Source organism: Lycorma delicatula, chromosome 5 (assembly GCF_047948215.1).
Source record: "Lycorma delicatula isolate Av1 chromosome 5, ASM4794821v1, whole genome shotgun sequence".
Lineage (NCBI taxonomy): Eukaryota > Metazoa > Arthropoda > Insecta > Hemiptera > Fulgoridae > Lycorma > Lycorma delicatula.
The window spans coordinates 147407839-147423635 of record NC_134459.1 but is presented as its reverse complement, the minus strand read 5'-3'; the positions used below and the strand labels follow the sequence as shown (position 1 = coordinate 147423635).

At 27.0% G+C, this 15797-nt stretch overlaps 1 protein-coding gene across 3 annotated transcripts in view; it reads right to left on the bottom strand.

Annotated features, from left to right (window-relative positions):
* LOC142325470 (trehalose transporter 1-like protein) overlaps window positions 1-15797 on the bottom strand; it is a 262421-nt gene that overhangs the window by 33605 nt on the left and 213019 nt on the right. For all 3 annotated transcript variants that reach the window (XM_075367276.1, XM_075367275.1, XM_075367277.1), the window contains 2 exons: window positions 11651-11786; window positions 2189-2374 (listed from right to left, as the gene is read on the bottom strand). In XM_075367276.1, coding sequence (XP_075223391.1) covers window positions 2189-2374; window positions 11651-11786 — 322 coding nt within the window. The remainder of the gene's footprint in view (window positions 1-2188; window positions 2375-11650; window positions 11787-15797) is intronic.

Below are 15797 nucleotides of genomic sequence, written 5' to 3'. Positions count from 1 at the left end.
ATGAGCACAATCCTAGACAAATGCTTTATGTAAATCAATACTGTCTATGAACAATTCAAGTTCATTATAGATCAATATAGAATTCAAGAACATTATAAATCACCAGAACATTATTAAGAAATAATAATGGGTTTTCTTGTAGAAGTGATTCACCGTCAAACAAACTGTAATAAATTATACTACATAATTATTTTTTTTATCCACACTTAGGCACATTTCTCAAGCAATTTTATTTTCATTCTCCAAAAACATCTGAGATTTTCTTTATTTTTTATAATTTGTTTTGAGTTTTACCAACATCATACTTATTTATTAAAATGTAAAGTGGCAAAATGTTTTCATGATTCCGTATCATTTATGGAAGATTCCAAAGTTAAAACATATTGTAAATTACTTTTGATTTTAATGTACATACACATTGAAAGAATACACTACAGTGATTAAAAATAATATAGATAATTTGCAATTATGATAACATAAATATGATACATGTTATTATCAGTTTGTAACTGAACTAAATGAGCTTTCCAATTTATCGGTTAATGAAATCAAACAGCACCTACAGGTATATTTGAAGAAAAATAGGTATATTTGATTAACATGCTAGCGTACAGAGAAAATATTTCTGAAGTGAGTGGTTAAAAACAATTGAACCCTGACCGACAAGTACACTGGTATCCACTGTGTAGTATTCACATCCATATAAAAGCAACTTATCTTTATTAGAATTTAAATACAATTATTTAAATATAATTTTATTACTTGTACAAGAAAGTACAAATGAGAAAAAAGAAATTAACTCGTCGCTTCATATAAATGATACCATTTCTTAAAGGCCATATCCAGAATGCGGAGCAATTATGAGGGATTACAAAAATATGATCATGTGTAGCGAAGTCAAGAGTTTTCTGAATTTTAATTATTACCTTCAGTAATTTTATGAGATCAATTACAGAAGTCGCACTGAAATTGTTAATAGGATTGAAATTATTAAATAGGATAAAGGCTCTCTATCCAAAACAACATAAAAATGCTGTTCTAGTTCTTATTTTTCAAGAAATAAAAAAATTCTCTGAACATCAAAAGTTATGCAAAATTTGGTAAGAGCAAATTATCAATGTTTGTCTTTGTCTAGAGAAGGCCGCTTTCACCTCCTTATGAAACCAGACAAGGTAAAAATATTTTATAAGATAATATAGTCCAGTTAAAAATTTCATACACAATGGATTTATCATCAGGAAGTAGTCTAAAAGCAATATCCTATGAAAGTATCATACAACGTGGAGGCAAGGAGTATTAAAACAAATGCTTGAATGGAACCAATTGGATAATCTTCCTGTAGTAATCTCCAGGTAGCTTTGCATATATATGTAGACAATGCCTATCCATGAAATAAAATCGTTGAAAACTACATTTCACAGAGTCCATCCTTTCAGCAATATTTTCATTGCAATACTAAAGAACACACCTGTAATTCCACATAAAAACCAATATCATCTTTAGTGCCATGTAAAGGAATGGTCCAATTTAAATTACAATTGAGCTACGTGAACATGGTCATTGTCAATATAACATCAATGTAATTTTTTATAAATATCTGAAAAAATCTAGCTGTATTCATTCTTTTAAATTTTAGTGGCAAAAGGTAAAGAGGTAACAACAACAAAATTTGTAAGATTACTATCTCAAAAATGATTTAGCCAATTTTGTTACTAATGCATTATATTTACACTCAAGTAGAATATTAAGTAATATTCTAGGCTTTCATGCAGAACTTTCTGAAAGTAAGTTAAAAATACTTTTTGGATACTACTTTGAAAATATTAATTGGAGCAGGGTACTCCAATTAAAATAATAGGATTTAAAGAAAAAACAGGTATTTTTAAAATCTTTATTTAAAAAAACAATTTAAAACCATTTTCACCTTTCATACTGTGCACAAACCTCATCTTTTAATGTTACTAGAAGCATTAAACGTACTGTAATTCTAAGATTGCGAAGCATGTATATGTAGAAGTTATACTGAAAATCTTACTTGACTTCACAATAAACTTAGTTGAAGTAAAATAAAGTTCAAGGGTTGCTATAAAATTATTATCACTAAATACATTATCTTATGTTAATTTACATTAATTAATTAATAACAAACGTTAAACTTATCTTATTTTCACAATAAGGAAGTACCAACCTAAAGCAAACCCTGTCAAAAATCGTCCAACAAGTATCATCGGAAGGTTGACAGCATTGGCAATGAGAATCCATCCTATTATATATGGTATAGCACATAACTTAATTGTATTCAGTCTTCCAATTTTATCAACTAAATATCCAGTCATTAAGGCACCAACTGGTACAACCAGCACAACAAGACTAGCTAAAACAGAAATTTAAAAAATACAAAATGGATTTAAAATGAGACATTAAGAAAAAAGAGTAGCGGTATTTTAAACACGATTACAAATAAAATAAAAGGCTTCTAGATTCATCTATATTCTCAACTCAAACAGTTTCTTTACCAGCTTACAACAAATTTCACAGTGTTGCCTTGTTTTTCAAAATAAATACGTTTAAGGAATTTAATTGTTACTTAATTACTTGAAGAAGGCTAACATTTTTCTAATATTTTGTTTGACCAATTGTCTGGCAAGCATTTTTTATAAAAAATGTAAACAAACCCCAATCGAAGCAAACTTAATTTAAAACAAATGATCTAAGTTCAAAAGTTTTTACATCAAAATAATAAATAATAAATACTGACAATATCAACATGTTTTCTTTATTTAGATTTACTAAATTATACTTACATAAAACTGCATGTTTCAAAATAAATTAAAATCTCAAAGCAACAAAATTCAATAAAACTTATTCTGGTCTGAACTTACTAACAGAGATAAATAAATAACTTTTGGTAGAACAAACAGAATAAATTAAATGTACTGGAATATAAAAAAGGTTGAATTTCCCCAAATATGTGCATAATAAACAGCAGGGAACTGATACAGAAGCTTATTGTTAGGTCCAGAATAACCTATTATGGGCAACAATTAGCTTTCTGCAACAATATTTAAACACAAAGTAATTTTCTTCTAATATATTGATGAAACAATACTTAACAATTACTTAATAATTTTTGTCAACAAATTATTAGGTATAATAACAATAATACTTAACAATTTTTGTCAATATTAACATAAAATAAATCCTACAATAAAAAAGTAATTGAATAATAAGGATTTTATTGCTACTATGATTAAATAAGGTTACATTTAAAAAAAAAATACACATCAATGAGAAATTAACAAATAATGAAAGCCCAGACTTTGCAATGTTTTACTAATCATGCAGATGACTAGTATGTACTACCACAAATTATTTTTTCTTTAATAAAATCACTTTAATTAACACCTTAAAAAATCAGAGTCAGAACACTAAATTTAGAATTGTGCTATTTGGAACAGTGGTTTTTGAGGTCAAATTTTAGTTTTAGATTAACATAGCAGACAAATTGTTATTGCCTAAGGAATTGTTTCTTTTCCTAGATATCACACTGCTTTGTAACAAAGTGCAAGCTTACTTGCAGTACAGCAAATTTGAAGTAAACATTATCAACTATCTTCCTGTGATGCATATGTAGCATTATGAACAACTATACCAGAACAGATAAACAATTCATCAATGTATTTGCATAACTGAAGAAGTAATTGCAATGTAGTTAATATCAATTTTTATGAATAAAACAAAAGTAATTCACTTTAAATAATTTTATTTTCAAATTAGCAACTTATTTTAATCTTAAAACACAAAAAATAACATTTTAAAGTCATGAACATCCAAAGTGCCACTAATTCCTGAAAAGAAGATATTATATCCTGGACCCATATTCTTTTTCATAGACTTAATTTGGTTACAATTGTTGGTAACCAGAATCCAATAAATAGTTTTTTTTAATTTTAAATAATTTTTTATGACTAAAAACACATTTTATCTGCTACCAAACTGCAAAGTAATAAATCACAGCACACTGAAAAACAAAGTGGAAATCTGGAGATAATTTTGGTGATAATTTATTTACAATCATAAAGGAATATTCATTTAGCCATGCTACCATAAAATTTTCAAATTAACACGAAAAGAGTAACATGTCATGAACAATTTCATAACTGTACCAAACAACACTGTCATTGGCACACTTACGTTCTGAGTCAAAACATCAAGTTAATTGACAGGATGGCTATCAACTTGAACTAAACCGGCTGTACACCAACAGAAAGCAATGCTAACAAATGGTAGCTAGCTGTATCTGATCTCTGCATTAGTCAAGAGTACAAATGTTTGGTGAAGATAGCGTCTATGATTACACCTATGGCATCCTAAGAGATAAACTTCTCTACGTTAGTTCTTTGAAAAATTTTATTATTATTCATAAAATTTTATTAATTATTATGAGACTTGTCCTATACCATTAAGTAAATTATTCTCTATATATGTAAGAAAGAAAATATCTAGAGAAAACCAACAAACAGCCACTTCATAAAATAGTATCAACTTAATTATCCAAGAACCTGTAAAAAACTTAATTAAATTAAAAATAAATATTTAATTAATAAAAAACAACTATTTTCATTAAGTAAGTTTACTGGAGCAAATTAGTAAATGTCAAGGTAGATAATTCATTGTTCTCCAGCTGCTATTTCAAAAAGGTATACTATTCATCCTACAGCAAAATAATAAAATTAATACTTTTAAAAGTAATACCATTTAGCTATGATAGCTGTATAAAAAAAATACATGAATTCAAAAAGTACACTGGTATGACAATAGCATTAAGCAAAAAGCATCATACTCGTATAATTTAAATGTTAAAACATCTGCTTCTTTAAAAAAAATTGAAAATAAACTGCATAAAACTGAAATTTGTTAATATGAAAAGAAAGCATTTGTGTAGAAGAAAACAACAGAAAATCTATAAGTCTTTTTATGTAATCACCATTTAAAACCACACAATTCTTTTTGTAAAAGAAAAGAAAAGTTAATTGGTATGACAAAATCTAATAAAAAATAAGTAAAGTATGACTTAACTGCATTTTATTAAAAATTAAACAGTAATTAATCATCTAAAAATACCTAAAAATTATTGTAATTAGTTTTCAATGAATCATGCATTTTAAAAAATAAATTACACAGGGTAATATCCAGGCCAAGAGATATTCCGCAGGCTGGCTAAGGCAGGGAATGAGCTGTTCATCCTGCACAGGTTTGGGGCAGGAGAGTAGAATTATTATGTAGTAAAAGTTGCTCTGAAAGACATAAAACATGATTAGAATATCTTTATTCACGAGAGTCATCCGAAAGTAAAGAACATTTGGTTGCAAAAAATTTAAAACAATTTATAATTACAAAATATTTATTAGATATTTTTAACATTACTTTTTTTTTACACAGTTACCATCAACATTCAAACATGTTTCATATCACTAGTTTTTTTATTCCATTGTTATAGAAATCTGCTGTTACTATTATCATTATCACTTCCACAATACTGCTGCTTAAAATTATTTTTAGTTTAGGAAATAAATTTAATTTACAGGTGACCGGACCACGGCTGTAAGATAGGGGTTTAATTGACTTCCAAGCCAAATTTTTGAAGCTGTACTGGAGTTGTGCAAATGAGCATTTTATCATGAAATAAAACAGTACCACTGCACAACATGCTCTGTTGTTTTTATAAACAATAATTCTTGAGTTTATTTTTGCTTTTCTTGGCAAGAAATCAATGAGAAAGGGACCTTTCTGGTCCCAAAAGTTACATATCGTCCCATCTCATGAACTCAATAGTTGATTTTCTTTGAAATTCCCAGTAATGGCATTTACTTTCAGTAGTTTTATATTTATCGGAACAATGTGATTAAAAATTTATCATCCTTTCACTCACGTCAATCAATAAATGTCTAGGCCACTACCATTCACCAGACAGTAGCCGAGAAATCCATCTTAAACAGATTATTTTGTAAACAAGTTGTTAAAAGATAATTTTGTGGAGATCTTGAAATTTGAGAAAATGAACTGTGTAATATAAAAATAGTGAATCGTCTAGATTTATAAATATAATTATAAATTCTTTTACTTCAGTTTTACATCCTTAGAGTGAGTCGATTAGAATAATGTACTGTGTACTGTATGTTGTAAACATCTGATTTTCATTCATTGAACATGGTGAACCGCTTTCTCACACTTTATTCATTTATAACTTCAAACATACACTTCCATTACTTGCCTATAAACTTTAACTTTAAAAACTTTCTTGCATTTAAAAATCAAATCACAGTTCAAATTTCACATTTGATGGAATATTTTTTTTTACACATTTAAAATGCACAGGAAAACAGTAATAATGTATCTACAGTCACTAATCTTGTCTCACATTAAACTACTACAATCTATTTCACATTTTGGTTGGAGATCCACTTGCACAAATGTTTATTACTTTTCTGGATGGCCCTCGTACATTCTCTTCATTGCTTGTTTCAAAACTTTTTTCCTTAATTTTACCCAAATATAAAGGGAGGTAAGAAGCAATTAAGAAATATGAAACAAAAAACAAATAGAGGTCATTAAAAATATAGTTCTGCATTACTAAGAATCATTACAGTATAATAAATATTTCTGGTAATAATACCAAATGGCACTTTATAATAAAAGGACTCAAGTTTTTAAGAATCAATATAGGTATTCATATAAATTTTATTCTTTAATATTTGTCAATAACACAATGAAATTTAAATTATGTTGTTCAACTCTTGTCATATTTAGCTCGTCTTTTAATTTTAATAATTGAATATTATTTCTGTGTATTTTCAAGTATTGAAATAATTGTTCTTTCACTTTAAAATTAAATACAGTATTTTTCTGCCTGGTTTTGGTCTGTTTTGTTTTTAATAAAAGTCTAATTTCTTAAACTTTTCTTCATGTTCATTTGACATTACAGACATGGATTTTCTTAAAATTAAATTCCCTATAAATATTATTGCAGAATTTTATTTGCTTATTGACAATTCCATCAAATTTTTGTACGCAAAACCTAAAACAATTGTGTTTAGCATTACTAATTTTTTGTATTTTATAATAATTTTCTCAAAAATATTAGAGGTACAGTTCTAGGACTGGTTTTATTCAATTTTTCAGGTCAAAAACCATATGAAACTTACTCCTTAGTAAATTCTAAGAATGGCTTCGTTTTACATATGGAGCACAAAAACATCTTTATGCTCCATAGGTAAATTTTAGCAAGCACTCTTTATTTTAAAAATGAAAGACCCATATTTCTATGAATTTTTTCTTATTTTTACTTGTAAAACATGGCTTGTCCATTTCTTCACGAGACAGTATCTCATAAATTCAGTATACAGATTGGTTAGTTTACAGTACACTGTAAAATTGATTATAAAATAAAATTTTAATCCTAGGAGAATCATTGGTAGACATATAATGGAAAAGTGTAGCAGTGCAAAAATGTTTTAGCGGAAAAACCAGTTATCGTGAAACATTATTGAATAGACAATTGCCATAAGTTGTGACTAAAAGTAGTTCTGCTATGGGCAACCTTTTATTACAACATAACAAATAAAGATCTTTGGTTTATTTAACTATCTCAAAAATATAAAATAAAAGGAATAAACTAAAAAAAATAATAAAATAAAAAAAAACAATAAAAAATTATAAAAATATCTCATAGAAAGTGTTAACTGCACACTGTTACAAACTGAAATTATTATAAAACATGAGGAAAGAAAATGTATAGCTAAGAAACAACTGCTTAACAATAATCTGATATCACTGCTGACATAGTATGAAGAGAAAATCACTAGATTATTAGGCAATGACTTTTTATAAATCTTATGCTGATTAAATCACAGCTTAAACTGTGATAAATTATCAGACCAGGATTTAAGAAAAATATGGTTAGTTTTTAAAAATTGTAATTAGTAATATATATATATATATATATATATATTACTACTTTATAAATCTGCCTAAATAAAAATATATAACTACTTTTTTCTTGTTTAATATTATACATATATATACGTATACAATACACACACACATATATATATATATATAAAGTGATATTAAACATACAACTATAAATATTGCAATAAAACATAAAATATTAGTAAGTAAATTCTCACCTTAAATAAAATATTTTATATACGTAAAATTTCCATTAAAAGAAACATATTTTTTATATGTACCACCATCTTTAGCTTACCAAAAATGAGTTAATTTAATAAAAATTTGTACAAATATAATGAATATAATTAGTATTACGAAAAAATTTGATGATAGTTGTATGGTCAACTGTATAAAAATAAGTCTATTACATTAATTCATTTTAAGTTTTGTTTTTATATTTATAAGATTTGATATGGACTTTGAATATGGTAGTGTGGTCAATCATATAAAAATAATAAATGTTTATTACATTAATTACAAAGTTATCATCTTGGTAATTTGTCCATATATTGAAAATTAAAAATTTTTTATCTTCATAAATGTTCAACACAGCAAAGAAAAATGAAATTTAGCAAATCCTCCAACCTCAAAACAATCTTGTGGTTGTATGAACACCTCAACCACCCTGGATGCTTGACTACTCTTTATTAGCTTATAAAAAAGTATAGGGCTCTCTTATCTTTCAAACTGTAGTTACTTTCAGGATGACAACACAGTGGAAATTAGTTTGTATAAGAAATGCACATTTGTTATTCAGGGGCTTTACTTTTTGTGAGCACAGAAATCTTTCAATAGTTATACTGAGTGACACAGGAAAGTGTGTTTATTTTTGAATGAACACTACACAGTTAAATTAACTCCAAACTTTATTATTTTTGTTGTAAAATGTATGTGAACTAATGCATTTATTCTACTTGGAACAAAATGTGTGACTCCAACAAGAAGAGGCTACAGCTCACAGCGCCAAACATTCCAATGAACACCCTACAGCAGTGTTCCTCAACCTGTGGGGTGTGCCCCCCTAGTAAACGTGATAACACTAAGCAGTATAGCATATCGAGAAAAAAAAATTATTAATTTACTGAAAGGAAAAAAACAAAATATATTCTACCGTAATAAATAATATAATACACATTTACAATGATATAATACACTTATAAATAGGACTGTATCAGTACTGCATAATGTATTTATAATTAACTTATCAATACTAAATTAAATACAAGTTTAATAATTATTAGTGACTCCCTTGGGCCTGTCTTATAGAGCAACATTTTTTTGAAGGAAGGCTTAATATTAGAAATACACACAGAGTTCTTTTTCTATATTTAGCTGAGATCTATATTTTGTCTTCAAAGCAGTCATTGTAGAAAATCCAACTGCTGAAAATGGTAATAGTATACAAAATGCTCTTGTTTTCAGTGCCAAAAACTAATCATCCACCCCTGCCCAAAATTCAAAGAGTAATTTATTGCTAAATTGTCTTTTGATTTCACCACTTGCCGTGAAATCTATGAAGATTTCTTCTTCGGCAGTTGAGAGCCCTTTGGGAGTGTTTTGAAATGGATACCTAACCCACTTGTAACTTGCTACCAAGTTGTCGTCAGCTTAAAAATACTTTTAAAAATTCTTTGCCAGTATGGCTAAATGATTTTTAATGGTAACAAAAACAACTTTCACATATGTTCTTCAGACTTGTAAGTTTTAACACATTCATCCACATTTGCAAACATGTCTAGGTTTTTTTGCTTTAAATCTCTGTTCCACAATTACAATTTTCAACAAAAAACATTAACTTTATCACTTGTATCCAACATAATGTACATTTGCACCATGGAGTTGAAGATTCAACATATTTAATTTCTCAAATATGTCATTCCAATACAAATAAACCATCTCAAAACTTCTCGGCTTCCGTTCGGTTTTCTCTAGTAAAATAATGAAGTAATTACAATTTTCCTCTTCATAGTAAGCTGAATGTACTGCACCCATGCCTTAACAAAGTGCAGAAAAGATTCTTGATTTCAGGGATCTCATTTTTATAAAATATACTATGGTTACAACTGCCGTTAACACAATATTCAGACCAGGAATTATTTCTTTGGAAGCCAGAGCTTCTCTGTGGATCATGCAATGTATTCAGACACAAAATGGAGAATTTTGTTTCACAAGTGCTTGTATGCCTTGGAATCTTTCAGACATTGAACAAGCACTATCAGTGCATTCTCCGACGCAATTTTTCCATTCTTTGTTTGCCTTGTTTATAAAATCATTTAATATAGCAAATAATCCAAGTGTTGTTGCTCTGAGTTCTATTGGTTTGCAGAAAAGTAATTCTACTGCTGAAATACAATCATAAAATCGAACATAGGAAATGAAATGAGCATCTTTATTGCATCTGTTGCCTCATCAAGATGAATTGAAAACAATTTGTCATGCAACTTCCCAAAAAACTGATGCTGTACATCTTTAGCTATATTGCTGATTTGACAGGCAACAGTATCATTTGATAGAGGTATGGACTGCAATTGTTTGGTAAAATTATCTCCAATATCTATCAAATTCTCAAATATAAAAAATTATCTCCAATATGGTAGACGTAAGACAGAGAGCAATATAGAGGCATCGATTCTGATTTTGTGAATGCAGTGACCAGTGTTGCTAAATATCAATAAATTTACTTATTCTTGGTAATTTTTAAGGTTTAGGTTAGTAGTGTAGCTTTAGTATCAGAATACTCAAAATACATTATTATTGTATGCATTGTTATTGTATAAGAGAGCGATGATAATTATGACTGAAAACTGGGTCACAAATACTAAAAGGTTGAGAAACGCTGCCCCCTACAGAGATTTTTTACTGATCATTTGATGTCAGTTCAAAGAGGTGCCTTGGCCTCCTTGATCTCCGGACCTCAGTAAATGCGACTTCTTTCTATGGAAGTATTTAACAAAGTGAGTTTATATCGACAAACCCCCATTCATTAGACAAACTCAAGAGTTATTCATACAAGAGGTGCAGCAAAACATTCAAAAGACACTGAAACACATGTGAGGCAGCTTCACCTCTCAACTTGAAAACTACATTATGGAAAATGTATATCACTTTTTAGAAGTGACTTTTCTACATATCACAAATGGAATTCACACCTATCCAAACCAAACTAATAAACTTTGGTGTATAATTATCTGTGTAATGTTCTTTCAAAAATGAGCTCATGCCCCTGTGTCACTCTGAATATACCATTAATTTAATTTTTGTAATGTTTGTTACAACTAAGATTAAGTACATTTTGACGTAATAAATTATATATACATATATTTTTTTTACACTGACAGTAAAGTTCAATAAAAATTTGAGGTAATTTTTTAAAATTTGATTTATTTTTTTTATTAATGATACTTACCCAGTATGAAAGAATAAATGATGAGCACGTATAACCTACACATTCCAGAAAAAGTTTTAATACAAAATTAAGAAACAAATTTTTAGAATACTACGTATTAATGTAAATTTCTTATTTCACACATATACATGCATACATACACACATAAAATATTCTTTGGACACATATACATACGCATGCATAACCTGCAGTTCAAAGCAATTATAATGCAACAGTAAAAAAATTTCTTACCAATCCAAGATGTTTCTTCTTTAGTAACTTTAATATCAGAATCTGGTGCTTCTAGTTTTGGAATAAGAATAGCAGAAAAGGCTACTACTATTCCAACTGGAAAATGGAATGATGCTGCCGCTATGCATGCTAAAATCTGTTAAAACATAGAGATATATTAATTAACTAAACAAAATTTTTGAGATTCTGTTCAAAAAGAATTAATACTAAATAAATTTATCGATATATAATTATAATTTATTATATATATATATATATATATATATATATATATATATATATATATACATTATAATACACTGATAGAAATAAATTAAAATAACAGTAACAACTCTCATGATGGCTACTTAAGTTTATCAGATCTAAAAACCAGTGATCCTGTATTCGTTATATATACTATATTAATAAACCATACACACACACACAAACACACACACTTTTTTTTCTGAAAATTCAAATATTTTATTAGTATAGTTACCACTATGTTAATTGATCTTAAAATAATGTTGTAATGAAAAATCACCATACACAGTTATAGATATATTTAATAAAATTTCAAGAATTAACTTTTATAGTTATTCCGCATTGTCAGTTGGTAAATAATGTTATAATTATATTATATAATTACATAATATAATATTAAATGAAGAAGCATAAATCAACTGGAATTATGTTTGTATATGTTGTTTCCAACTGCTATAATTCACTGTGTCTAATTAAATCATTATTTTCAAAAATTATTTGTTGATTGATCATTTTAAAATGATCAATCAACGTGATCAGGAGATCCAATAGGATTACAGGTAATTTTACCAGTGAGAGAAGAAAGAATAACCATGGTAGAATATATCCGTCATATATATCTCATGATCATTTCAAATAAATGGATTCAGTCGAAAGTTGCATGAATATATCTAATGTGTTGGTATTTGAAAAAATTCTAGCAAAATACTTTCAATATATTTTACAATGTTGTGTACTAAAAGTACAGAGGTTACCTACTCAATAAATAAAGATTATTTTAATAAAAATATTATATCGGATACATTACATCTTTGAACAAAATATTACATTACTTAAAAAAGCATATCTTTATAAGAATTATGTATTAGCAATATCTAAGGCTTCAACAAAAAATACTTCAACCAAATTTTAATCTTTAAAGAAAAATTAATAAGAATTATAATCAATTTAAAACAGCAAGACTTCTCGTAAAAATAAATTTAAACTAAATATTTTAATAATTATTTATACCAGGTGATAACATTAACAGAACAAAACCAACATATCCATTCTTCCGTAGATTATGTCAAAGACTGTAATATAACATAGGAAGAATGGCATCATATGATAAAAAAATCCTCTTTTTTTAAGAATAATACTCTCAATTACAATTTATTTAAAATATCATAAAAAAGTTAATTTTAAAAAATCTTCACTGGTTACTTAATAAAAAAATATGCTTACATATAACAATTACTGTGGATATCAATTTCTGTATCACTTTAATCATGATCATAGTTATATTGCTTTTCCTAAGCAGTATTTCTTACACAGTATTTGTTTAATCAAAATTATTTATATCTATTTAATTCAGTTGCATAAACTGAATTATATTTAGTATAAATAATAATAGTTTCTTTATCTTTGATTTCATATTTTTAATGATATATTTCAATAAGGTAATTATTCTGCGTATGGTGCTCTATGCTTTTAATTAATTTGACAGACATTTTTAAGAAGCACAGGAATAATCAATAAACTCTACTGATGTGCAGTTATATAAAAAATCTTACACACTGTTTTTTTTTACATATAAACATCTATACTATACTATATATTTATATACATTTTATATTATCATTAACAAAATTGAAGAAGTAATAAAAAAGGTAAAAGAAACAAATTTGGGAAAAATAAATTCCAGGAACAAAAAATTAAAAATTTAAAGAATAGCTGATGATGTTATTTTGACTGAAACTTAGGAATTAGTTAAAAAAGATAATTTATTTCTATTAAAAAATACTGACTCATTACTGGAAAATAAATTCAATTTGAAATTAAACAAAAATGAAACATAATTAATGAAATTTAACAGAAATCAGATAATACGATTGAAAAATACAAAAGTTTGTGGATTTTTTTTTTATTTAGGTAGTAAAATTGCAAAGGATGGAAGATATGAAGAAGGTATCAAAAGCAGATTTGAGCAGGCCAGGAGAGTATTAGTATTTTATGACAATGAAGCTTGTACAGAAAATTTTGAGTACAGGCTTTACAAGAAAGTGTTCAAAATTAAGACAAAATAAAATTAAGAAATAGTGAACATGAAATATTTTTAAAACAGATTGTAGGAAAGAAAAGTTTATGGCAGAATCTTACAGAAGGAATAACAAGACTGCTAGGCTATTTATTACAGTGCCCAAGGGTTTAAAGAATTTAGTTCAAGAAAGAAATGTTTAATGCAAAAAGAATAAAGAAAGAAAAATATTAAAAAATAAAACATAATTTAAGAGATATGCTGAGGCTAAAAGAACAGCACAGAATAAACAGAAGAAAAATGATTTAGTACAAAAGCTTTATTTAGCTGCTCTATGTGTGTAAATCCACCTTAATAATGATTTAAGTATTATGTGTAATGGTACATGACAACTTTGTGGTGGAGTGGTCATAGATCTGCTGTTTTTAGTAGGGTTAGTCTGTAATAGTACCATTCCGTTTGCTTCTTTTTTTTTACGAAAAAATGTGCATTTACATATATTCATTCCAAAAAAATACAATGAAGAGTCCTCTTTTTAAATTTTCAAGGAATACAACAATAACAATAAAACAGGATTAAATGTACAATGGTAAATGACGAAGTGTGAAGCACAACACTTCCTTTACTGTGTTATATTATGGCAAGTTTTATCACAACTTTTTTATAATTAATTTTCTTAAAATTTTTGATAAAATAACTACTTACTATAATTACTGTTTTACACAACTGCAGTCTAACTACACAATTACAGCCACTGACAAGATGAATTTTTGTAAAGTGAAAAATTCTAAGCCTCACTGGGATTTAAACCCAGGACCTACTGGATGAAAGGCAGAGATGCTACCACTCTATATGGAAGAGCAATAAACCAATTTTTTCAAAGATTTTACTTTTAGTTCAATTTTAGAACTGTCTAAACCTATTACGGTAACTTATATAAATAATAAAAGTGGGTATTCACATAAAAATAAAAATACAATATTAACAAATAATTAAACAACACTCATAATAAAAAAACAATCAGAAAATGGGCTTACAATATGAATCTAATTTTTTTTTAAGAAATACATAATTTTGATTTCAGCATACTGTCTTCTTCATACTATCTTCTTTCCAGTTAGCTTTATATTGGAAATATTGTAATATTATTCACGTCAAATCCAACCATTTGCTTATTTTTCTGAAATTATATCTATGAAATTTATACTAAATTTGACAGAAACAATGTACAGTATTAAAAATCAAATATGACAAAATCAATATAATATTTGATCACATACCTAATCACTTTTAAGATAACCATCATCTGTATTTAATTCTAAATTGGGACTAGTCTCAAAGAATATTTCAAGTTTTTAGAAAGTGAGCTCAGATTCTAGTTACTTTTTACCAGAAAATCTACCATTAAAATCGGTAGAAAATATAGTAATGCAAACATTACAATAAAATCTTTCTTAAAAAAACATACAGTAAAAAAAAAAAACAATATTTTTTACAGGAGCAGTAGCCAGCTACAATGTAATATACATTCTTAACAGCAAATGCATTAAAAAATAAGTAAAGGCAGAATTATTATACACCAATGCTCTATAACAAATAGTTACATTACAATTACATTTCAACAATCCAGTTTAAAAATGTTACATATTTAATGGAGACTGCATAACTTAAAAGTTTTATAAATTAAAAAATAAAAATAAAAATACACACAAAAAAGCAATAATATTTTAGTAGAAGTCAGTTCTACTAAAGATAATATGAGTTCAAACCTTTACATTTCCAAAAAAATATTTTTTAATAACAACACAATTGAAGCTTTAAAGGATAAATGATAATTGATATACAATTCAAGGCAATCATACTATTTTTTTAAGCAAAACTAACAAA